At 35.6% G+C, this 24,170-nt stretch overlaps 2 protein-coding genes across 3 annotated transcripts; both read right to left on the reverse strand.

Moving 5' to 3' along the window:
* Positions 1-515: 515 nt before the first annotated feature.
* Positions 516-3,022, reverse strand: LOC107040463 (facilitated trehalose transporter Tret1). Its single transcript, XM_015260556.1, has 3 exons — positions 2,952-3,022; positions 2,628-2,890; positions 516-1,925 (listed from the first exon to the last, which is right to left on the reverse strand). The coding sequence occupies exons 1-3, from the start codon at positions 2,977-2,979 to the stop codon at positions 852-854; spliced, it is 1,365 nt and encodes a 454-aa protein (XP_015116042.1). The 5' UTR covers positions 2,980-3,022; the 3' UTR covers positions 516-851.
* A 12,997-nt stretch (positions 3,023-16,019) lies between these two features.
* Positions 16,020-19,099, reverse strand: LOC107040459 (facilitated trehalose transporter Tret1). Of its 2 annotated transcripts, none has more exons than XM_015260550.2 (3): positions 19,038-19,099; positions 17,333-17,595; positions 16,020-17,264 (listed from the first exon to the last, which is right to left on the reverse strand). In XM_015260550.2, exons 1-3 carry the CDS (start codon positions 19,063-19,065, stop codon positions 16,194-16,196), a joined length of 1,362 nt encoding a protein of 453 aa, XP_015116036.1. In that variant the 5' UTR covers positions 19,066-19,099; the 3' UTR covers positions 16,020-16,193. The 2 variants fall into 2 exon arrangements, with proteins under 2 accessions (XP_015116036.1, XP_015116037.1); XM_015260551.2 differs by lacking the exon at positions 19,038-19,099 and adding an exon at positions 18,968-19,035.
* Positions 19,100-24,170: the final 5,071 nt, after the last annotated feature.

Genomic DNA, 24,170 nt, shown 5'->3' on the forward strand with positions numbered 1-24,170 from the left:
CACTGTTTTTTCGTCGAATATGGGCGGTATATGAACATTTTAGAATTTTATGATCTAATTTTAACGAAAAGAACTGAAAAAAGGTAAAAAAACGTAGGCGGGAAGAAATAAAAAATTTAATTTTTTAATATCTCCGGAAAGTTTTAAAGTCGATATATTTTTTTCGAATAATGGAAGAATAGCCAGAAATTCGATTTCTATCCTTGTCTTTTGATAGAATGAATAGAATAGATGACAGAAATTGAGAATTGGAGTCTAAAAATTTTATCGTATTATTATTATGTAATAATAATGTAATGCATTTATAAAACAAATCGAAATTGATGATATGCTCAACGTGAATAGAGTGATATCGTGTAAATTCATTTCCACTGAGAACTTTTCTGTTGCAGCGAGTCAGAACTGAAATTAATGACGACCAAATTTCTACATAAAATTTTATCCCTGTATCTGTGTGTCATCGCGTTGAAAATAATGGTAGAGGTGTTAATTGTGAAATATGAAGGCAGTTTTTCCATTTCCATATGAAGTTTAATATCAATTCATTCATCACTTTACACTATTTTACAAAATATTATAATTGTATGACGATGGACCAGCACACACTGGGTTTCGTTCACAGTCTAGTTTTAGTTCGCTCATCAACTTTGACGGCAATACCGCATGAAAACAATAGTTCCGTAAATTACGTAACTATTATTACGTAACTTTTATCGACGGAAAAATGAATCGTTCATGAGACCACTTGGAGGCTTAATACCTAAATCATACACAACGCATCGATCGCTAACACTCAATAATAACAATGGCATTCCAATAAAAAAAAGACATTCTTCTCTCACTCATCCAATTTACGCCGGTATTTTTTTATCCACTTCACCTTTTTCATGATGCAACTCCGCCTGAATTTCCTGGAGAGTTTTTCCTTTAGTTTCAGGTACACAGTACCAAATGTAAATAGTCCCGAGTACATTGAAAAGAGTAAACATCCAGAAAGCAACGTGGGTACCCATAGAATCGCTGATAAGCTGATACGTTTTACCAACTACGAAGCCAGTGAAGTTGGCGATGAAAACGACAATCACACAGGCAAGTGATTTTATGTTCGTTGGGAATAGCTCGCCCATTACAGTAGTTGGGAGTGGAGCAAGACCGAGAGAATAAAATACCACGTAAAACATGCACCCAGTGGCTGGCAACCATTCAATTGAAGTAGTACTGACATTTGAGTATTGGAGATTGAAGTATACAGCAACTGCGCCTGTTGATATCAGCGATCCGATGGATGAGAATAGTAACAAGGGACGTCGTCCGTTGCGATCGACAATCACAGTGCACAATCCTGTGCAAATTATCTGAATAACCCCCAAGATTATAGCTAGGTATTTGCCCTCCAGACCAACATTGGCTTGGTCAAATATGGATTGAGTGTACATCATAATCGCTTGCGAACCTGACAACTGTTGAATCAGTCCTAGCACAGCACCGACAGTCATCGACCTGCGGTTTCCAGGCACCAGAAATATCTGCCCCAAACCACCACTATTGGCCATTTCGGCCTTCACTGAAGTTTCTATCGTGTGTAATTCTGTGTGAATATCCTTTGTGCCACGAAGAATGGTCAGTGATTTTGAGGCCTCTTCGCGACGCCCACGACGCATAAAATGGTACGGCGATTCTGGCAGCCAAATGAAGCAGCAGACGAAGGGAACGGGCAGTACCAGAGAAATGAGTGCACTTGTTTGTAATGACACTAGGGGACATACCACGTAGGAAAATAGTATGCCGACTCGCGATGCCATCATTATTGCGGTTAGCAGGATCCCTCGAATTTTAGCCGGAGCTATTTCACCCAGGTACATGGGCAAAACTGCGAAGGATGTTCCTGTGCCGGTACCCGAGATGAGTCTCGCAATCAATAGTTCCTGAATCAAGAATATAACCCTTTAGTTTTGCTCTCTTTATCGGAAATATATGTCAACGAATTGTAAATGACCACGGGGAGAAATGTTCAGTACAAATTACGGAACTCACAATGCGCTCACCGATTACGGAATCGACTCAGAAAATTTAAGTGACGGTATCTGATTCTGTAAGAGTTCCGTAAAATTTCCTACAACCACATTTCGCTCCGGAATGACGGAAAAGATAGGTAATTTTTATTGAATATTTCTCTCCGTTTTGACACACTGGTAAAAATTTTCGGCTGAATTTTCTGTGTTTAATTCCGGAATTTTTTATCGTGTTCAAGTTCTACTGAAATGTCAGGAAATATTTTCATTGAAAAATGAAATATTCCAGTGATTTTCTATTCAAATGATCTGCAAATCAATAAAATACTTGATTTTTCAGTTCAATTATTCTGTGAAAATTCAGAAAAATCAGAGAAATTGAGGGAAAAATTGATAATTCATATCATTTTGTTTCTATCAAATTGTGAAATTTCAATCCCACTGCCACTGAAAACTCATAAATTTCCGTGAATAACACGAAAAAACTTAAAACTGGAAATTTCATAACTATTTTTTCCCTAAATCCGATTCAATGTCACTCTCATGAGATTTCCTATGATATCTTCCATGAAATGTCAAAAAATTTCTAACAGTGCATATCAATGCAATAGTTACCGCTGGAGTGCGAGCAAAGACAATCATCGTCCAGCCTATGAACCATGGTACACTAGCGGCTATCAATAGAGTTTTCCTACCAGCTATATGAGCAATCACTAGAGTCATCACAGGACCCATTGCACAGCCCAGCATAAACATCGAGGCAATCCAGGCCCCTTCATCGTCAGTGATTTTGACCGGTGAGTCGGGCTCTTTGTACAGAGGTATCGCCGGTGAACTCCATCCGTAAGGGGTACTACCGGCGAATATACCGATGTAGCCTAAAAGTAGATAAAACTGGAGATAAAATTCGGTGGGACTTATTTTTACGATGTAACCAACCAGCAATAGCTGCTGCGTAGAGCCACATGATTGACTGCGCGATTTTCTCTTTATGATACGGTCTTAATATAAGTTCATTCGGTAGATACGCTGAGTAGTTGACTCCACTTTATCGGTGTTACTTGAATCTGTGTATTGACCCACGTGTCATATCTGTTTGAATAACCAATCAACTAAACTTCTTAGTTACGGAGTGATTGATAATGGGAAGACAGTGCAAATAATATTGCGTCATTATTTGAAAAAATGTTATTCTTGATTGATATAAATGATCACACGATCACCGTTTAGATAGTATAATTCATTGCCAGCAATTAATTGAAAAATTTAAAAAATCTGAAGACGCTCGCGACCGAGGGAAAATCTACTATTTTTTTAGGTGAAAAGTTGATTTTTCCGAAATACTCATTTCTTCCTCAAACCACCGCGGATCTTCCATTTAAGGGGATACGTCGATGAAATTTCAATGTCTTTACTGGGCCTTGGGACCCATTAAACATTTTGCAATATGGGAATAACTAGGGGAAATCGCGGACCCAATCGCTTTTGCCCCGTATAACCACGAAAAACTTCATTTTTTGCTGGTTTACCTTCAAAATGCTCCTTGCGCCAATGTTCATACGATTTTAGGCTTAAAAAAAATGTTCGCTGCCCTCCAACGAATAAAGTTAAGCAGCCGTTTTACTTTATTTGCAATAGATCAGGAAATAATGAATTTTTAATTTCATAAATTTTTCACGTATCCAGAGTAGGACTAAAAATTAATTGTTTCTAATAATTGAACATTGTAACTATGCGTGATCTAATTTTTATGAACCAAAAAAATGGCAGGTTGGACCCAAAAGGCGGGTTCAAAGGAAAATTTATGAAATTCAAAATTCATTTATACATGATCTATTGCGAATGAAGTAAAATGGAAGCTTAACATTATTCTTTGGAGTGTAACGAACATTTTGTTCTTTTTTTTTTTTATTGGTTTATAGTATAGAACCCATATCAGGGTTATTTACACTGTCGGTGAGATTTTGTTCTTTAAAAATCTGAAATCGCATGAAAACTACGGCGCCCGGAGCAGTTTGAAGGTAAAAACAGGAAAAAATGAAGTTTTTCGTGGTTATACGGGGCAAAATCGATCGGGTCCGCGAGTTTCCCTAGTAATTCCCATGTTCCGTCGTATATCACAAATTGTTCAATGGATCCCAAGGCCCAGTGAAGACTTTTAAATGCCACTGACGTATCGTAATCACCTCTTCACCAATTTTAATATATTTCCATTTGAGACTTTGCCCTCCTAAAAGTTTACTGTTATAGTTGTGCTTCGCCCAAATCTATTCATATACACCACCTTTAATGCGTAAAATTTTTTTGCGGGGCTGCAAGTCTTCTTGAATTTCCTGCAGAGTTTTCAGTTAAAAAAGTGGATATAAATAATTTCTGCTACGTTAGAGCTCGTAAATACCCTAAATCCAACGTAGGATGCAGCTGCATTACAAATTACTTGATACCGTTTTCCAACCACAAATGCAACAATATACGTCCAGAAAACGGCGGCAACCAAGCTGAGGATTCTACGTTTGTTGAAAATATTAGCTTGCTTGTCCTACGCGGAGAAAAATGTACAATAAAAATTATCCCAGAGATATGGATAAAATGTAGTGAACAAAATGTATTCGTACGGCAGAATGCACGCGTAGTGAAAATTACTTGTTGCTGTCATGCATTTTGAAGAACGTCAGGTACACTGACAGGAAGAATTAGTTTTACCAAGAGAATATCATTTGAACCAATCAGGATTTCGTTGTTAATTTTCAATGTAACATGGTTTTATAGTGAATACCAGTTATCTCTTGTGATACGTTTGAGTGGGAGAAAGACAAATTCTCTAGAATTTAAGTTCCTTTTTTTGTCGTATAAAAATTTGTTCTTTGAAGAAATTTGTTGGTGTATCCAAAAACCGAAATAATTCTTATGACTAAATAAAAGGTTGTTCCAAGTAAATTATAATTCAGCTCAACGTTTGAATATTGTTACACGGGAAACTTGGAAATTGCAGTAAGATGTTGTTTTTAATGATTTTTCTCTTTCTGCGTCAGAAGAAAATCGCATTAGTTTACCATAACATATGACGGCAATCCTGGATACAGGATCCAAAATACAGATCCTGGAACAAATTTAGATACACACAGAAGAATCTAAACGTAAGTTACATTTTACTAAACGTAATTTACGCTTAATGCTAATATGATGTCTGGTGGCTTCTTTCCGTCATGAACATCAGAATTTAGCCTTCAAACAGCCGTATTTTACTGTCAAAATAAAAACGGAAATTACGTCCAAACAACGCGTCTTTTACGTTTCACTAAGCGTATCTTACGCTTAAGAAATCGTAAATTACGATCTTAATAGAAACATATTTTAGCATTTACTTATGCATAATTTACTTTCTTCAATTAACTTTAGTTTGTCTAAAAACAAAATATCTTTTTTTTCTTCGTTAATTACGCAATAAGTAAACATAAAATACGAAAAAAAATCAGTGTAATTGACGGCAATTTCGAGTGTAATTGCCGTTGATTTTTCTCTGTGTATCACAAATCTCGTTCAATGGAACATACAGAAAACTCAATTTCATGATCGGTTTCATTTAAGAATACAACATTGAATTCATTCATCTCCTATAGCTACAAATTTTTTATCAGTTCATGAAAGTAGAAAATTTTTTGCCTGAAGATTGTAAAAGGCTTAAAAAATAGAACTTTTTGATTCTTGTGGTAAATTCACTCCGAGTACTGTGTGATGCACAGTTGCACCAAACGAGGTTTCTTAACTGTTACCGCGATTTGTTAATAGTTAACGAATCGTGATAATAGTTAAAAAGTCTCGTTTGGTACGACTAAACCGTTCTATCAGTGTGGTCTTATTATTTATTTATGATTTTTTCTATATAATATAACTATATAATACTTGTTCCAACAAAAAAACTAATAAAATCTCAATAAAATTAATTTTTTTCTGCCAGTGTAAAACTAGACATCCCTATCTAAGGGAAAAATCACTCATGTTTACCCTCACATCGCAGTGGACTGTCAAGGAAAATCCGCGCGGAACTTGATTTTTTTCAACTTTCTATTGTGAAAATTAACTCAAAATAGTGCAGTATTTACCTTTCTTATCGTATTTTTCATGAGTTTCACTCAGGATAATTTAACTGGATTTTTCCCACTACGTTGCTGTTGTAATTCTAGGCAGATCAACAGAATAAAATCCTCTGCGTACCATGCAGTCAGTTGTTAGAGGCACTCAATAAAAAGTATCAACATCGGTCTGTCGGATTAAAGTAAACAGCAATACTGGTAATCGGTGCAAGTGATCCCCCCATCGAGAGTCAATATGGACGATGGCCGAAGTGATCAACAACTGAATTATTGTAAGTGCTACACGGAGAGAAAAGTTGGATACAAAATTATCACGAAAATCGTGATAAATTTCACTATACGAATGGTAATCGTGTGACAAAATGTAATTCGATGAAAAAATACAGATTTTTAGTGAATATCTTACGATTTTCTCGGTACAAAAATACATCTATAGATGCAAAAATTGTCTTCCTGTTTATCCCTATCAAAAAATATATTTAAAAAATATATAATATGGGGCAATTCCATATATTTGTCAAATTCATGAAGAATATATAAAAAAATATGTATAAAATATATGTTTCATATATTTTTTTGGGACATTTTAAGATATTTTTTAATATATTTTTCAAAATATAAATGTTTCCGTGTGGATAGGGGAGAGTAGAGTAAAACGGACCGGGAGAGCAAAACCGACCGCCAAAGCAAACCGGACCACTGACAGAAAATTGGTAATTTTGGCTTTTTTTTTCTTTCCTTCAAATCAGGAACACTGAATGTGTTGAATTAAAAGTGAGTTTCTTGGATCGTAACCGTCACAGGGGTTTTATAGACAACAAGCGTCGTTGAACCGCAATTTGATCAGATTTTCTAATCACTCAAACCACAAATGACTTCGAATTTGCTCCATTCGGAAGCAAAAACAAAAATTATCGATTTTCTGTCAGTGATCCGTTTGGCCCGCCTGGTCCGTTTTGCCCTACCTTCGCTTAGTAAAATTTCCCACACTGACAGGCGATTGTTGTTTTTTTGCACCCGTCTGCGGGTCATGGGGGCGGACGCACGGAGAGAACTATTCAATAAAAATTACGTATCTTTTCCGTAATTCCGAAGCGAAATATGGTTGTAGGAAAGTTTACGGAACTGTCACGGAATTTTCCAGAGCATTTTGTAATTTTTATCTGAATCTCCTGTGAAAAATTACGATACCGTCACTTAAATTTTCTGAGTCGATTCCGTAATTGATGAGCGAACTGTGAGTTTCGTAATTTTTACTGAATATTTCTCTGCGTGCGGAAGTGAATTTTTACCAAACGTGTTCGGTAAAAATAGAAATAATTGTATACATATAATAAGAACAAATAATTGTATATTTTTGCCGCGTATGTTTTTGAACATTTTGTTGATGACCAATGAAGGAGTAATTAAAAAAAAAGATGGCTTGGTGGTCACTCACAGCACATACTCCCGAATTTTGGCGTGTGGATCGACATAGATTAAGGTGAGTCAGTTTTACATCACACAGGATATTGCCCAACAATTTCTCTCGGGTGAGCCACACAACTTGAATTAATTGTGATGCGACCGAAGTTTGTCCACTCAGTTTTGATGGGCTTTTACAGCGCCGTTCGAAAATTTCATAGAAAAATTGAAAAAGCTTTCCAGGAGGGCCTACATCCTCTACACAGAGAAAAATGTTCAGTAAAAATTACGGAGCTCTCAATTCACTCACCAATTACGGAATCGACTCAGAAAATTTAAGTGACGGTATCGTAATTTTTCACAGGAGCTTCAGATTAAAATTACGGAACGCTCCGGAAAGATTCCATGACAGTTCCAGAAAAACTACAACCACCTTTCACGCCGGAATTACGAAAAAGATACGGAATTTTTATTGAATATTTCTCTCTGTGTAATACCCTGTAATACCTGTTGAGAAATCAAAAATACAATATAGAATTAAAAATCCCAAATCCCCTTGTGGATTCTCGACAAATGTTGATTTACAGCAGATGCATCAATGTGAATCAATTCAAGTGTTCCATTCCTCTAAGCAAGGTAAATCTCTGGCTTTGTTCCGAGTAAACGAAAATCAATGTAAACTGCCCATTCAAATCCACAGTACAGCTGAAACATTACATACCCCGTAGCTTCGTCGATCAATTACCAGGGCTTGGTGGCCCCGAATGCGAGATCACGAGCGATAATAGTTGTGGTGGAGCCAGAGGGTTCTACATTCACAGTAAATAATTCATCGGTCATAGTAAATAGACAACAACAGGGTGAATTTAGGCCACTGAAAGTCATCAAAAAAAAATTTTGTGTCTCCATTCACATCCTGCAAGTATAACTAAATTGCAAAGGGAGTTGAGGAATATCGGGATGAAAAAACGTACTTTTTTCTTGAGGCTATGCTCGCTTCTCCCGGAAATCCTACGGGAACTCGCGGTAATTGTTTTACCTCCATAATTGCTATATCACATTCGAAGCCACCACAATGGCTAATGGAAGTTAGTCGACGTACCTTCCATATTCAAGGTCTCGTCATACAATAGGAACTTGCATGAAGCTCCATACTTTCTAATTCCCTTATTCACACATTCCTCATAACATATGGGTAACTAAACGGCGAAAATTATGGAGAACTATTGCTTAGGTGTCTTACACAGCAAAAACGAATGTCTGAATTTCACACACCTTTTGTAGACATTTTTCAGACACTGAAAAACGTTTCAATAAAATGAAAATTTGTCTGAATTTCAGACGAACAGGTGCCTGAACATCTTAATTTAGGTTTGAAATTCAGATAAATTTTCATTCTAGGGGAGAGTAGGGCAAAACGGACCGCAGGGCAAAAGGGATCCCTAGAGCAAAACGGACCGCTGACAGAAAATTGATAATTTTTGTTTTTGCCTCCGAATGAAGCAAATTCGAAGTCATTTGTGGTGTGAGGTGATTAGCAAATCAGATCAAATTGCGGTTCAACGACATTTGTTGTCTATAAAGCCCCTGTGACGGTTGCGATCCAAGAAACTTACTTTTATTTCAACACATTCAGTGTTCCTGATTTGAAGGAAAGAAAAAAAACAAAAATTACCAATTTTCTGTCAGTGGTTCGTTTTGCCCTAGGGGTCCGTTTTGCCCTACTCTCCCCTATTCAGACGTTTTTTAGTGTCTGAAAAATAGCTACAAGAAGTGCGTGAAGTTCAGACATTCGTTTTTGCTGTGTTCGATAATTAATTGAAAATCAGTCATTTTCGAGGTCAATTTTCCGGTCATGACGTCACGAAGACGGTCAGGTAACGTTTTATTAGTCGAAAAATAGGAGAGTGTGGGGAGTTGTCGTCCTCCATTCGTCGAGGCACAAGTCAAGATTGGGTTAGGTCGGCCTGAGCCATTCTGTGAATGGTCCAGCACTTGACCGTCTGTCCGATGTCATCAGCGATTTCAAAGCATTTGAAATCTTCAACTTGTACCAATTAATTATTAATCAATGACCAATATTTCGAACTTTTGTGAATGAAAAATAAATTATTCAGATCCCAAAGTTGAGATTAGAACGTGAAAAAATTAGAGTGAAAAATCTAAAAAAAATCTAAGTCGTTTCAATTTTGAGATGATATGTTGCTCCCTGCGTATTCATGAGTGCGTACATTCCTTCATTACCTTATCATTCCAAAATACAAATATGTAGTGATATTCAATCCAGCTTAAATAATCTCAATACAAAAGAAAAATAACAGTTAATTACAGATATTAACTTTTCCTTGACAGAGGCATTGATGGTTAGGAAGACGAGTTGAGGTCGTATCAATAATGATTCCAGAATGCACTCATAGAAGCCGTTCCTCCCCCCAACGTGATCACTCAATAATCGCACAGCAAAGTCGACTGGGAATCGCTCATTTGCCGATACATTCCATCGCTCATACCCTCGATTTATCAATTTTAATCTCGTTACGATGTAACTCTTCCTGAATCTCCTGCAGGGTTTTCCCTTCCGTCTCCGGCACGCAAAAATAGATGTAAGCGGTGCCGATGAAATTGAAACCGGTGAATATGCTGATAAGCTGATACGTCTTACCAACGGCGAAGCCAGTGCAATAGGCGAAAAACACCACGACTACACAAGCTAGTAGCTTGACATTAGTTGGAAATAGTTCACCGATCATTGTTATTGGTACACTGAGAGAAAAATATAATTCTTCTGACTATATTCCATCACCGAACTTTAGATTTTTCTCTCAGTGTAATAGCATTCAGCTCTGATTTCAAAGATATTTGATAATGGAAAAATCGCAGGAATATCATTGCATCATTTTCCCAAAAATATGAACGAGATGTAAAAAGGAAGAAATAAACGTTCAACGATTACTACTGGTAAGGTTCGTGAAGTATTAAACGCAATTCATTTCGACGTGACTGAACGAGAAGTACGCGTAAGAAAATATACTTGAATCAAGTATATTTCATACTTAAATCAGGTTTATGCATATACTTGATTCTGCTATAAAATATACTCAATTCAAGTTTTTTTTCCGTGTACGTATCTCGAAATTTCTTTATAAATCTAAGAACCTGAGCCGTATTCCAAAAAACATAACTCGTTAGCTGAAAACAGCAAAAAAAGTTTCGATTTATAGGGACATGTTACTGACTTTATTTTATTGGTGGTACATTTAGTAGAATAACCCTGATCATCACTGATTTCTATCCAGGGATCGGCAAAAATTGTTACCAAGTAATTTTAAAAGAAATTTACCATAGATTAACCAAAGTTCCTTACTTGTATATTTAAATTTGAAAATAATTTTCAATTCTCAATTATAATTAGACAATTAATTCCAAATACCTGAATTTGATTTTCAATTAATCAAATAAGCATTCTTGCGAAGTTGATTACTGATTTATAAGATATTCAAAAAATTAAAAAATTCTATTTCTATTCTAGTATTTTAATTTAATTATTCGAATTTAATAGTTGAAGAATTGACAGCGTTTATTGATAATTACTATAGTAAAAATATAATAAAAATTGAAAAATTGTGCAATACAGTTACCTGATTTTGCGTGTAATAATATAATTTCAATTCTGTATTACGATTTTGCCCATCTTTGTTTCATCACTGAAGTTTGGCGATAGAAATCAGTGGTAGGTCCTTAGAAATGAGTAACATGTACCTGAAAATCAGCGACATGTTCCGGAAAATTACAACTTTCTTTCTTCTGTGAAACTAGCAGAAGGGTGAGCAGCTCAATTGTGGAACCCTCAAACGAGTCTAAAGCCCTTCAGAACAGCCATTGATAACACTTGACTACACAATACTGTTCTATTGATTGGGAGGGGGGATTCCGCAACTGGACAGTTTACGTGGTGACTGCCAAAGAAAACTCCCTTTCAACCTTGCGGGATCTTTTTTGATGTAAAAATAAAAACTGAAAAGATACCGCTGGTCTGAAGGGGGACCTTTTCTGGCAATAACAACTGAAAAAGCCCGAGAATGGGCCAATATATTACATGGAATAAAGATATTTGGTGGATACAATCATTTAAAAAATCCAGTTTATCCTCGGGTATGAATAAAAAGCTTATTAGAAATCCAGATTGTAAATGCTTGTATTCTAATTATTACTTCAACACCTGTTATATTTATGTTATTCACAAACATAATACTCAATAAATCCAATTATTCTTGTATACTAGTATCGGAATAATTGAGCACACGGACGAAAAAATTTAATAGAACAACCTATCGAATTCGTTAGAAAATTCTATTGAATTTCTATTGAACTGTTTGGCCGATTCTATTGAAATGTTTAATAGAAAATATTCAGTAGAAAAGTCGATAGAATTCAATTTTTCTATATAACTTATTCTATTGAGATCTTTTCAATAGAATTTCCTCGGCTCAAGTTTTTTCATTTGATTTTCTTGATGAGAAGAAAAGAAAAATAGAATGAAAAAAACTTAGAAAATTTTAGTCGGGCAAATTGTATAGAAAATATATGAAAAGAATAAGTTACATAGAAAAATCAAATTCTGTTGAATTCTTTTTGTATTGAATGTTTTCTATTGAACATGTCAATAGAATCAGCCAAAAACTAATAGAAAGTTTAATAGAAATTCAATACAATTTTCTAACGAATTCGATAGGTTTTTCTATTACATTTTTTTGTGCGTGCAATTAGACAAGGGTTACTCATAAATACATTTTTGGAAGCATCGTAATGATATTCCAGTCATTTTTACACACATTCCTTCATTCAATCAATTATTAAATTTAGATAAAAATGTATGATGTGGATGTCTATTTTATGATGAGTCGACAGTGTGTTTCCCACTTCACGTTGTATTGATTTTCTCAAAAGTGCTATGGGAGCATGCTATGATTGCCTGGTTACTCAATAATTGTTGTATCACGTTTGAGGTCCTCCGGATCAGGTACGTGTCGTGTTATTGCCCTTTGTCATCAAAAGCTACTGGAATCCACTTACACGTGATTGGAACCCCTTCCTCTTGTCCTATAGGTTACAGCATTGAACACGATTCATCTTGATCTGACGGGTCGCATTATCCTCAGTATATCAATTTGTGGGGAAATTTAGATACAGCAAAATAACACTGTGAATCAATCGAATCGAAATGACGATGTTAAACGACGGTTTCTGTTCCTAGAAATATAGGATATGTTATCTTGACCTTTTGGAGGAGGGGTTTAGTGGAAATGTATTGTAATTGTAGGTTCGGTAGATCTCAACTGCCGTTCAATATTTCCAATTAGGTTTTGAGTAAATTTGAATAAAACAATAGTTATAACGCGTTCGATTTAAGAAGAATTCACAGTTATTTTGAAATCGAAGTGCACGCAAGATATTAATTAATACACGTATGAAAAAATTTCATAGGAAAACTTACCGAATTCGCTAGAAAATTTTAGGGAATTCTGGTTAAAATTCTACTTGTTTTTTGTGCTGATTCTACACGAAGAGAAATATTCAATAAAAATTACGTATCTTTTCCGTAATTCCGGAGCGAAATGTGATTGTCGGAAATTTTACGGAATTGTCACGGAATTTTTCCAGAGCGTTTCGTAATTTTTACCTGAATCTCCTATGAAAAATTACGATACCATCACTTAAATTTTTGACTCGATTCCGTAATCGGCGAGCGAATTGTGAGTTCCGTAATTTTTATTGAACATTTCTCTCCGTGTATGAGATATTTGATAGGAAAAGTCAATAGATTGCGATTTTTCTATATGAATATTCCCTTGGAATTTTTTCTACAAGAATACTTGGGTATGAATTTTGAAGTTTTTTTTCCTCGGATCCTGCAATGCAAAACGAAACAAAATATAGCGGAAAAACAGAAAATCCGTGCGCAATAGTTTTAATAGAAAAAATCGCAAGAGAAAAATTCAAGCAGAAAAATCGAAATCTATTGACTTTTTTCTATGAAATATCTAATTGAATCTGCGCAAGAAACGAATAGAATTTTAACGAGGATTCTCTAGAATTTTAATCAAATCCCCATAGAATTTCTCGAGAATTTCAATAGAATTTTCCAGCGAATTCGCCCAGGTTTTCTATTGAATTTTTCTATACGTGTAAGTAAAATAAGTCACCAAACAGTTGCGAGTCGTGACTATTCGGCGTTATCATTAGTGTAATAATTTTCTCCGTGCATGCACCCAACGAATCAAAGTACGAGAACATATTCTTCCGAATTAGCTATTCAGCCTATCTACGTAGTGGACCTTAAACGTCGAGAGCCGATTACACATGGAAATAAAATGAAAATGAGAGAAACGCAGGATTATCGCGACTAATCATCAAAGCTTATTTCTGAAGGGGCAGATCACATAACCGTGGACAGAGGCCTGTGCAGAGGGCACTTTCAGTAGTTTGAAGGGGAGATTATTCTAAAAGGACGGAGTTTCCCCTCAACAGGGACAGCATCTCAAATAAATCGTCCTCCTCCCTGAGGATAACTTGGAGAATTTTTCCCTCGATAGTTTTTCGTATTAGCGAATGGGGCGCGCTGCACGCATGGTAGCTTAAATGCGATGGTGTCATCTATCTACGTTTTTACGAATACCGCCAATGTTTTGATAATTTATTCGAATATGATTATATCAATAAAATATTTGAGAGAACATTAGTCACAGGTAATGACCCGATTGGAAATTGCTTCAGATCCACCTGCACTGCTAAACATTTTTATCTGAAATTTCCGGTACACTATTTGGAAATTTTTATCGAAGTTAATTACATATGAAATTTCAAGGAATTTCGTCATTGAAAATTCGGAATTTCGGGAAAATCAAAGAGAACTGGAAATTTCAGTTCCATTTTCCCCTAAAAATGAATGGAAAACCAGACAATTCCGGTGAAAATATTCTTGATTTTTCAGTACAGTGACGCTGAATGCGATTTAGGGGTAAAAGAATTATGAAATTTCAGATTTCATTGAAAATTCAATGCAATTTGGCACTGAATATTCATATTAGATTGGAAATTCAAATAAATAAAGGAATTTTTTTACTGAATTTTCAGTGAAACCTGAAATTTTATGTTTTTTTTCCCTAAATCGCATTTTGTGTTACTATCCTGAAAATTAGTAGTCAACTATCCATGAAATTTCATTTTTTCTCTACCAGTATATCGTTTATTAGGAAAATGATGAGCAGTGTAAGACTGACTGGCAAATTTTAAACGGAGTTTGGATTTACAAATAGAGTCCAATAATATTTTAATCTATTTAATTATTAAACATCAAAGTTCCTTTAGTATTCATTCGATTTATTAGTGAGACAAAAATACCTTCTTTTTTCAATATAACTAGAACAGGGCGTATTGTTTTCCATGGGTGCCAAAATAGTAAAACCTTGCCATCTCTCATCACTTTCATTAATTTTCATCTCAATAACAAGAATGCAGGAAAAATGAATGGTTTCAACAAAGTTTTGCAGAATGAGAATTTAATTGTTGAATAATTCATTTGAAATCGTTATAATCCTCTTGCCTTTCTTCGGTTTCTCTTTTGCTTTTTGCGTCTTCTTTCATTTTTAGGGATGTATTATGTACTATAGACATATGTACTATCCTATATATATTTTTTTTACAAAACTTAATTTTTTTACAGTTGACAAAAATACAGTATAAAACATATATTTATAATGTATATACTATATATTGTATAATATAATATTATACTATATATACTATATACTATACATGCATGCCTTTTTTACAGTACAGAACTGTATTTCATTTTTTTAATTGTTAAAAAATGGACATCATATTACATTACTTGATACGCGGAAGAGACTTCAATAATCGTTAAACCCGATTTTTTAAAAGAGGATTATTGTAGATAAAACATCTTATTTTTCAATATTTATTTCTTTCAATTTTTTTTTGCTCCGCTCGATAATCGAAACGACGTCTGTTTCATTAAGCCCAAGCCAATATTTTCGCAGGCGTCTGAAGGCATCTTGATTTTATCTAATTTGCAGTCAATGAAGTGATACCGGAGAATAATGGTCAATGACACGTAACACAGGTTTCCACAGATAGAGAGATATATTATTCATAAGACTAGAAATATATTCTTCATAAGGTTCTACTACTAATTTCCTTGAGTTGCAGAACACCGCATTCGAGCTCATGTCCCAAGTAATCCCCATCGATTACTATCGCTTAAGGATTGACGTAAGCAATTTTGGCGGGAGTTTTTCACAAGAGTAAATTTTTTTATGGTCAAATGCCATGAAATTTTGGCAAAACGTTGTTTGAACCATTATAAGATGATCGATCTATCGCTTAGCTCTTTGTCATATTGTCGATATCAACTAAAACATAAAAAACCAAAAAAATCGATATTGACAATATGACGAAGAGCTGAGCGATAGATCGCTCATTTTATAATAGTTCAAATAACGTTTTGCCAAAGTTTCGTCTAGTATCTTGTACGAAGAATATCAAATCAAAATATTTTCCCCTCTGAGTGCTAGTAAAGTGGGGGATACGTAATTATCGGAATTTCATTCCCCTACAGTCCCTGTGGTATCTTGTACGAAGATTGGACCGTATTTGACTTATTCTACGTATGTGTCACATGATTTTCACTATTTTTGTGATGGGACTCCTCCTGAATTTCCTGCAGAGTTTTCCCTTTAGTCTCCGGCATCCACAAGTAGATGAAAATGCTGCCACCTAAGTTGCAAACTGTGAATATCCAGAAGGCAACGTGAACACCAATTGAATCGCTAATGAGCTGATAAGATTTCCCAACGAAGAAGCCAGTCAGATTCGCAAATGAAACATTAATTGCGCACGCAAGAGACTTCACATTTGTTGGGAACAGTTCGCCGTTCATTGTCGTCGGCAGCGGAGCGTAACCGTAACAAAAACATACGACGTAAAGCATGCATCCAGTCGCAGGCAACCACTCTATCGAATTAGTGCTGAGATTCAAATACTGTAGATGAAAGTAAATGGCAACGGTGCTCATGGTGATCATGGATCCGATGGCCGAAAATAGTAACGCCGGACGTCGCCCGTGACGATCGACGAACAATGTGCAAAGTACCGTGCCAATTACCTGGATTGCGCCTAATATTATCGCCAAGTATTTCCCCTCTAGTTCGACATTAGCCTGATCGAATATGGTCTCGCTGTACATCATAATCGCCTGATTCCCAGAGCATTGTTGAAATAGCCTCAGAACAAGACCAATAATCATGGACTTACAATTTCCCGGAACGCAAAAGAGTTCTCTTAATCCACCACTGTGAGCCATTTCGGCAATGACGGATTTTTCTATGATCTGGAGTTCCGCTTGAATATTATTGGTCCCGCGGAAGGCAGCCAGCGATTTAGCGGCTTCTTCGGGATATCCACGCCGCACCCAGTAGTACGGGGACTCTGGCAACCATATGAAGCAGCAGACAAAGGGTATCGGGAGCACTAGCGAAATGAGTGCACTTGTTTGGATAGACACAAAGGGACAGATCGCATATGAAAATAGTACAGCCAATCTCTGAGACATCGTTATTATAGTGAGCAAAATGCCCCGAATTTTCGCCGGAGCAATCTCACCCAAATACATGGGCAAAACTGAAAAGCTCAATCCTGTGCCCAGGCCAGAGATGATCCTTGAGACAAGCAGTTCCTAAGTGGAGAATTATGAATGGGGCTTTTAGCTAATTCTGAATGGATTGATGCCGATATAATAGTTACCCATGGAGAACGAGCGAAAATAATCATCGCCCAGCCCACAAACCATGGCAGGCTTGCAGCTATCAACAGGGTTTTCCGTCCTGTGTGCTGCGAAAGTGCGATCGACATCAGAGGGCCAATTGCATTGCCCAACATAAAAGCTGATGCAATCCAGGCTCCTTCATCGTCTGTCATTAACAGGGGGGAATCGTCCAGTTTGTACAATGGGAGAACTGGTGAACTCCATCCGTAAGGCGTACTACCAGCGAATATACCGCCGTAGCCTGAAAAAACAATCCAATTTTAAGGAAATTTGTAGCTCTTCACAGGTGTGACCTATCACTAATTTGACTAATGTCTCTCACATCACAGGGCTAAAATTACATGGCTTTTCTGAGGGAGAACGTTGTGTTATTTGCCGAGTAAATTTTTTTTCTTCTCGTATACCCTTTCGGGTTTTTACGATTTGTTCCCCTCCCACCTCCCAATCCCTTGTACCGCATTCGCCGAAGGACAAGGGAAAACCTCATTTGAGGGAAAAACCTGCCCACGTACAGTCGTCTCTTGCGAGACTCCCGCTCGACAATGAAACCGTGAGATTTAGTGTATCACAAATTATGGCCCCCCAGCCGGGAATCGAATCCGGGTCTCCCGCATGCCAATCCCACACTCTAACCATACAGTCACTGCCGTTGGTAAATAGCCGAGTAATATGGACTCAATCTCAATTTAAGATACTAAAGTTTATGTATATTCAACATGACAGTGTAACTGATCATTTCGACACGAAGAATAAATTAACCGCTGAATAAAATACCTATAATTTTGAGGACTTTTTAACTATAATTCGATGGTGATGGAATATAGTCAGAAGAATTATATTTTTCTCTCAGTGTAGGAGGGAAACCAGCGATCCACATCTTATGCCGTCACATCATAATACGACAATATGATGTGACGTCAGAAGATGTGGATCGCTACATAAAGTCTCATCGTTGTGATCATCAACCCTCTGACGAGAAAGTCTTACCGATTCTTGTCGGTGCGAGCGGGGGTGGGGGTACGGGCAACCGTGCTTCAGCACTGTGCGTGTTAGTGAGCCTTTTCGTCAGAGGGTGAATGAACCGCGATCTTATTCCCATGCGATCATGATCACGTCTAATTTGAATGAAGCCATGTTGATTGGAGGAAAAGAATCTCGAAACGCACCGCTTGACACAGGGTTTGAGAGAAATTGTAGAGCAACATTTCGATCACAGAAGCACATACACACGAACAGACACGGACTTTCATTGGAAAATCTAAAAGGACCATTTTAGGGATTACGAAACGTGGGAATGTCATAAAATTCTGGCATTCCATCAGAAAGTTCATAAAATGGCAAATGCGTTTTTTATTCGAATTTTAAGACCCCACAATATTTTATTATTTTTTGATCAGCCTGCGAGATCTCCGAGAGCCAGAAAATTGCATTGACATGAAGGAAACGCTAAACCTCCGGTGACTGATACATATAAAAGAGATTGAAAAAACACAAAAATTTATCATCGAATTTTCCTAGTGTTCATAAAAAAATAGTGCGACCCTCTCTCTCTTCAGTTAACTATTCCTCTTAATGACTGCAAACAACAATCACGATAGAACCACAAATCATACATGTAAAGTGCTACCAGAGAAAGAAAACACTGCACTAAATATTGTCACATTCTCACAAAACTAAACTAACCGGCAATGGCTGCTGCGTAAAGCCACATCGTTGACTGGAAAATTTTCTTCTCAATTGACGGTCTTAATAGGAATTCAGTGTGTAAATACACTGAACAGATGACAAGGTTTTATCACTGCTATATCATATGTTGTTGACTCTCCATTGAACTGCTTACGTTTGTGTGAACTCATAACCAATTAAATTCTATTCATAGGTGTGCGGTTTCCCAATGTCGGATTCATTAATAATGAACAAATTGGACGAACATCAAATTCATCCACTAATATCCTTCATTTCCACGAAAAAAAATAATAATAATAATCCCGTCGTTTTAAGGGGAGACTTCGATGAGTTTTATACATCGCGAGTTATTGAGGTACACAGCAAACACGAATGTCTGAATTTCACACACCTTTTGTAGACATTTTTCAGACACTAAAAAACGACTGAATAAAATGAAAATGTGTCTGAATTTCAGACGAACCGGTGTCCAAACATCTTAATTCATGCTTGAAATTCAGACGAATGTTCATTTTATTCAGACGTTTTTAGTGTCTGAAAAATATCTACAAAAGGTGTGTGAATTTCGAATCCCGGAAAAAATAGATCATGGAAAAAATACACGGAGAGACATTTTCTAGAAAAATTCTAGTACGAGTATTCCGTGCACGACTCCAAGAACCCGTAATGTACAAAACTGAGCAGAATCTCTCATTTAAGAAAATGTTGGCCCTGTGCCCACAATTTTACTTGTTTGTTTAATAAATCTATTGAACCTATTTGGAACCCAACGAAGTTGTGTAATGATGAATACCGTGGATATTTCTTTTTCATCACGCTGTGACGAAAAGTGAACGTTTAGGCACGCTCCGCATTGTGATGAAAAATATTGTTCGTAACTCGTGAAAAAATGTTTTTTAGCTTGTGGGATTATATCACATATAAACCTCCCACTCGTCAAAAAATACTTTTTTGCACTCGTTACGAAATATACTATTTTACACTAGTTTTGAAATCCACTGAAGTGAAATCCGAAATTCACTTTCCACGAAAAATGCTAGAATCACGTAAACAACAAACCGCCGAGCGTGTATAATTCTGAAGCGATAACAGTGACATTGACTACTATATCGTCTTAGATCGGTGAATAGTCATGCGTTTGAGGCCGTTTCCATTGGGGGCTCAAGCTAGAGTAAATTTACAACTATGTTTAATGTACACAACGGTACCTTTTCCTGATAAACAAGTGGATAATTGCTTTTTTGTAAATGAGTGTAGTTATTGTTGCTAATGGATTAGCACTTTGTTTCCGAATGACTTCACTTTTTGTTAAATTTTTATTTTGTATTTGGGATTAAATAAATGATAGAAAGATACAAAAGAAATGACACGTTTTCAGACTAAGAGCGAAGCTAATAGAATAACAAGAAAGAATGAGACGATCGTATATGAAGGTGGTCAAGAGAGAGGAAAAGAACAAAGACGCAATAATACTATTCTCTTCTTCTCTTTTCTCATGCCGCAGTATAGTATTATAAATTGAAGTACCATCAAACTTTATAGGCATTATTATTTTTTTTAATTATGCTACATTCAAACGCTCTTAAGACCTGAATTTGGATTCAGTCAGGGTTCAATCGAAGTTTAATGGTGACTATAGCGCCGTTACTCATATGTTTTGTTCATGTAATTAATAATGTAACGAATTTGATAGACAATTCCATTTTTGTTAAGTCACACCATAACTTGTAATCGTTTCATTTTCATTCGACTTATCTCCTAATTTGTAATTTTGTCATTTGAAAGACTTCACTGAAAGAAATTAAATGGAAAAATTCATAATAATCTTCTGTATCCTCATTCTGTTATTAATCTCTACTAATGGGGTCGAAATATTTATCATGAAATGCTTCTTTTATTTAATAATGCTTATAATTGATATTCTTCGTTGATATGATTACAGTATTGTTTGAATATATTCTTAAATTTAGAAAATGGAAATAAGAAAAGAACAGAACAAACGTGGAAGCGAGTAAATCATGGTGTGCTTAATGATATCAACATGATCTTGTCGTAATCTCCCAGCCCGAACAAACAATATTGCGCGAAATACTGAGACCAGCATGAAAGCCGACACGATCTAAGTTCCTCTATTATCAGAAATAGTCACTTGTGGGTTCTCTTGCTTACAGAGAGGTGAAGTTGGTGAACTCTCTATCTGAAGGGAATTCCTCCCTACGAATACCCCGATGTATATAAGAACAATAAACTGCGAGAAATATAATAGTAGAACACGAGAGAAGTTTCTTACTTCCACTGCATCCAATCAACCGGCAATATCTGCCGCCTAGAGCAACATCTTTAACATCAGAAATGAATTTTGTAGATGTACCTGCCGACAAGTGGAAGCCAGTAGACATCGTAAAAGCTATCATGCACGAAAAAATTAAATAGAAAAACCTATCGAATTCGTTAGAGAATTCTATTGAATTTCTATTAAATTTTCTATTAGTTTTTGGCTGATTCTATTGAAATCTTCAATAGAAAATATTCAATAGAACAATTCAACAGAATTCGATTTTTCTATATAAAAAAGAAACACGTTCATGTTTATTCTTTTCATATATTTTCTATAGAATTTGCTCGACTCAAATTTTCTAAGTTTTTTTCATTCTATTTTTCTTTTCTTCTCATCAAGAAAATCAAACGAAAAAACTTAGAAAATTTGAGCCGAGGAAATTCTATAGAAAATATCTCAATAGAATAAGTTATATAGAAAAATTGAATTCTATTGACTTTTTCTACTGAATATTTTCTATTGAACATTTCAATAGAATCGGCCAAAAACTAATAGAACAGTTTAATTAAAATTCAATAGAATTTTCTAACGAATTCGATAGGTTTTTCTATTTAATTTTTTCATCCGTGATCCGGACGGCGAGTGACTCATTTTTTGTTGCATTCCTGATTTGCGATATAATTTCTGTGTTTACAGTTAACTGATAATTACAGAAATGTACCACGCCTTTTTCTGATTGGAAATATGCACCACATGTATCCATACGCTCACGATGATTGATCATTTATCCGTCAATTTGAAAAATTAATTGGAAGTAAAGAATAACAATTATGTATGGACTATGGATAACGAAGATGTGCAATTGCAATATCGGAGATGAACACTGAGAGAAAAATCTGAAGTTCGATTTACAATAAGAAAATAGTTGAGGCAGTTTTGGTGAACGATACGATTTTTTTTTGTATGCGTCACATAACATTATAGTAACTTCACAAGCGTAATTTTTGCAAATCAAAATGCAGTTAAACTAACCAAAGTTCGAAAGTAACCACGACAAATCTATCGTGAGGAGAACTATAAAATAGTTGCAATGACTACATTCTATTATAGTAATTACTTCTCCGGCGATAGTTACCGTAACCCATGAAAAATTGTTGAGGACTTGATGACTATAATTCGATGGTGATGGAATATAGTCAGAAGAATCATATTTTTCTCTCAGTGAAGATAGACATTGAAGAATTTCTCGAAAAAAAAATTAAGTTGAAATCTCTCATCGGTATATCCTGTGATGTACAAGCAAATTTATTTCCAAGTATCGATCTCCGGAAAAGAGACTAGGAATCTCCGTAATCTCTCTGTCTCTAACTGAACACTCAGGAGGTCCATGCAGATACTAGGGAGCTCGCGCGGCGTCTCAAAGTCTCTGGAGCCTCAGAGAGATCCTCCGAGACGCAAATTTTTCATCTCGAGTTTCCACAAACGTACTATGTTATGAGGGACAAAAAAAATCCATGCATTGCAAAATATAATACACAAGTATATTTCCTGAATTTTTATTACAAAAATGTTCTTAAATCTATCTTAAAAAATTGTAAAAATAAAGTAGACTCTCGTTATAATCCCATTTGCCCACATCGACTTTTTCGGAGATCAAGGGGTTTCCTATTATTTTCTTGTTTCGCTCTCTGCGGTGGTTTTCCTTTTTCTGAGTCCTATCTGGTTCGAATTGTTTTCCTTATTTAAGGATATCCATGTATTTTTTACAGTTTGATGCACTATAAATTCAACCATTTTCCATCATCAAATTTGTCAATTAAATGACGGGAGAAAAAATCATGAATATTCAGCGTCATTAAAATGACATTTTGCACAGAATTATAATTTTTTCAAACATTCGTTGTTTATAAATGAATAACTAAAATTGTTTAAACTTCCGGAAACCTTATTTTTTTAGGCGCGAAATTGATTTCTGGTAAACTTCTGAATATGAATAAATTTGTTACTATTCCGAACAATGATTTTTATGCTGAAAAATTTATTGTTTATAAATTATTTATCGAAAATTGCAATTTTTTAATTATTTGACAAATCTTCCTCCAAAAGTAAACTTTCAATTTTTTTTCAGATATATAAAATGTTTTCTAACGGTTCAATATGGAGATTCAAATTCAGACTTACAAAGTTTAAATAATAAAATCATTGTAAAATGTCGGGAAACTTAGGGTCAAATGCGTTTCAAATGAAAGCTCTGATGTTCGACTACAAAAATAAACGAACATTTCACTAGAAAAAAAATAGCCAAATTACTTGGATATTCTTAAATGAGATTCTCAGGAATTGATCTCGCTGTGAGTCTAGGAAAGTACCGCCTTCGCCTGTGTCCCTACAGGTGGGACTATAACCAGAGTCTACTCTATAGACTAGATCACAATTGACATAAATCAATCTATGTTATAGAACTAGATTTTATGATACTAATTATTAAACTTATTGTTAATAGAACAGTTTGAGGCACTTATTACTATCAAATGTTGAATGAACAAGCCTTTCGAAACTGGCAGGGGAAGAATAATTCCACGTAAAGAATACCGATATGAGAACGGGATGGTATATAGGTACGGTATCTATGTGGATTATTCCGCACACTACCAAAGTATAATTCAAAGTCACTTCTTGAAATTCTGTCAATTCTCTTAATTTCTTCATCGCCATTCACAAATGCATTTTATTAAAATGTTATCTTCTTACCCAAAGAAAAAAAAAGTATTCATTTTCAGGAACATGTGACTGACGTTCAAGGATCGGTCCCTAATTTCTAGGAATGTATTCCCAATTTTCCGGCATTCATA

The sequence above is a fragment of the Diachasma alloeum genome, unplaced genomic scaffold, assembly GCF_001412515.2.
Source record: "Diachasma alloeum isolate Michigan unplaced genomic scaffold, Dall2.0 Dall_scaffold_00336, whole genome shotgun sequence".
Classification (NCBI taxonomy): Eukaryota; Metazoa; Arthropoda; class Insecta; order Hymenoptera; family Braconidae; genus Diachasma; species Diachasma alloeum.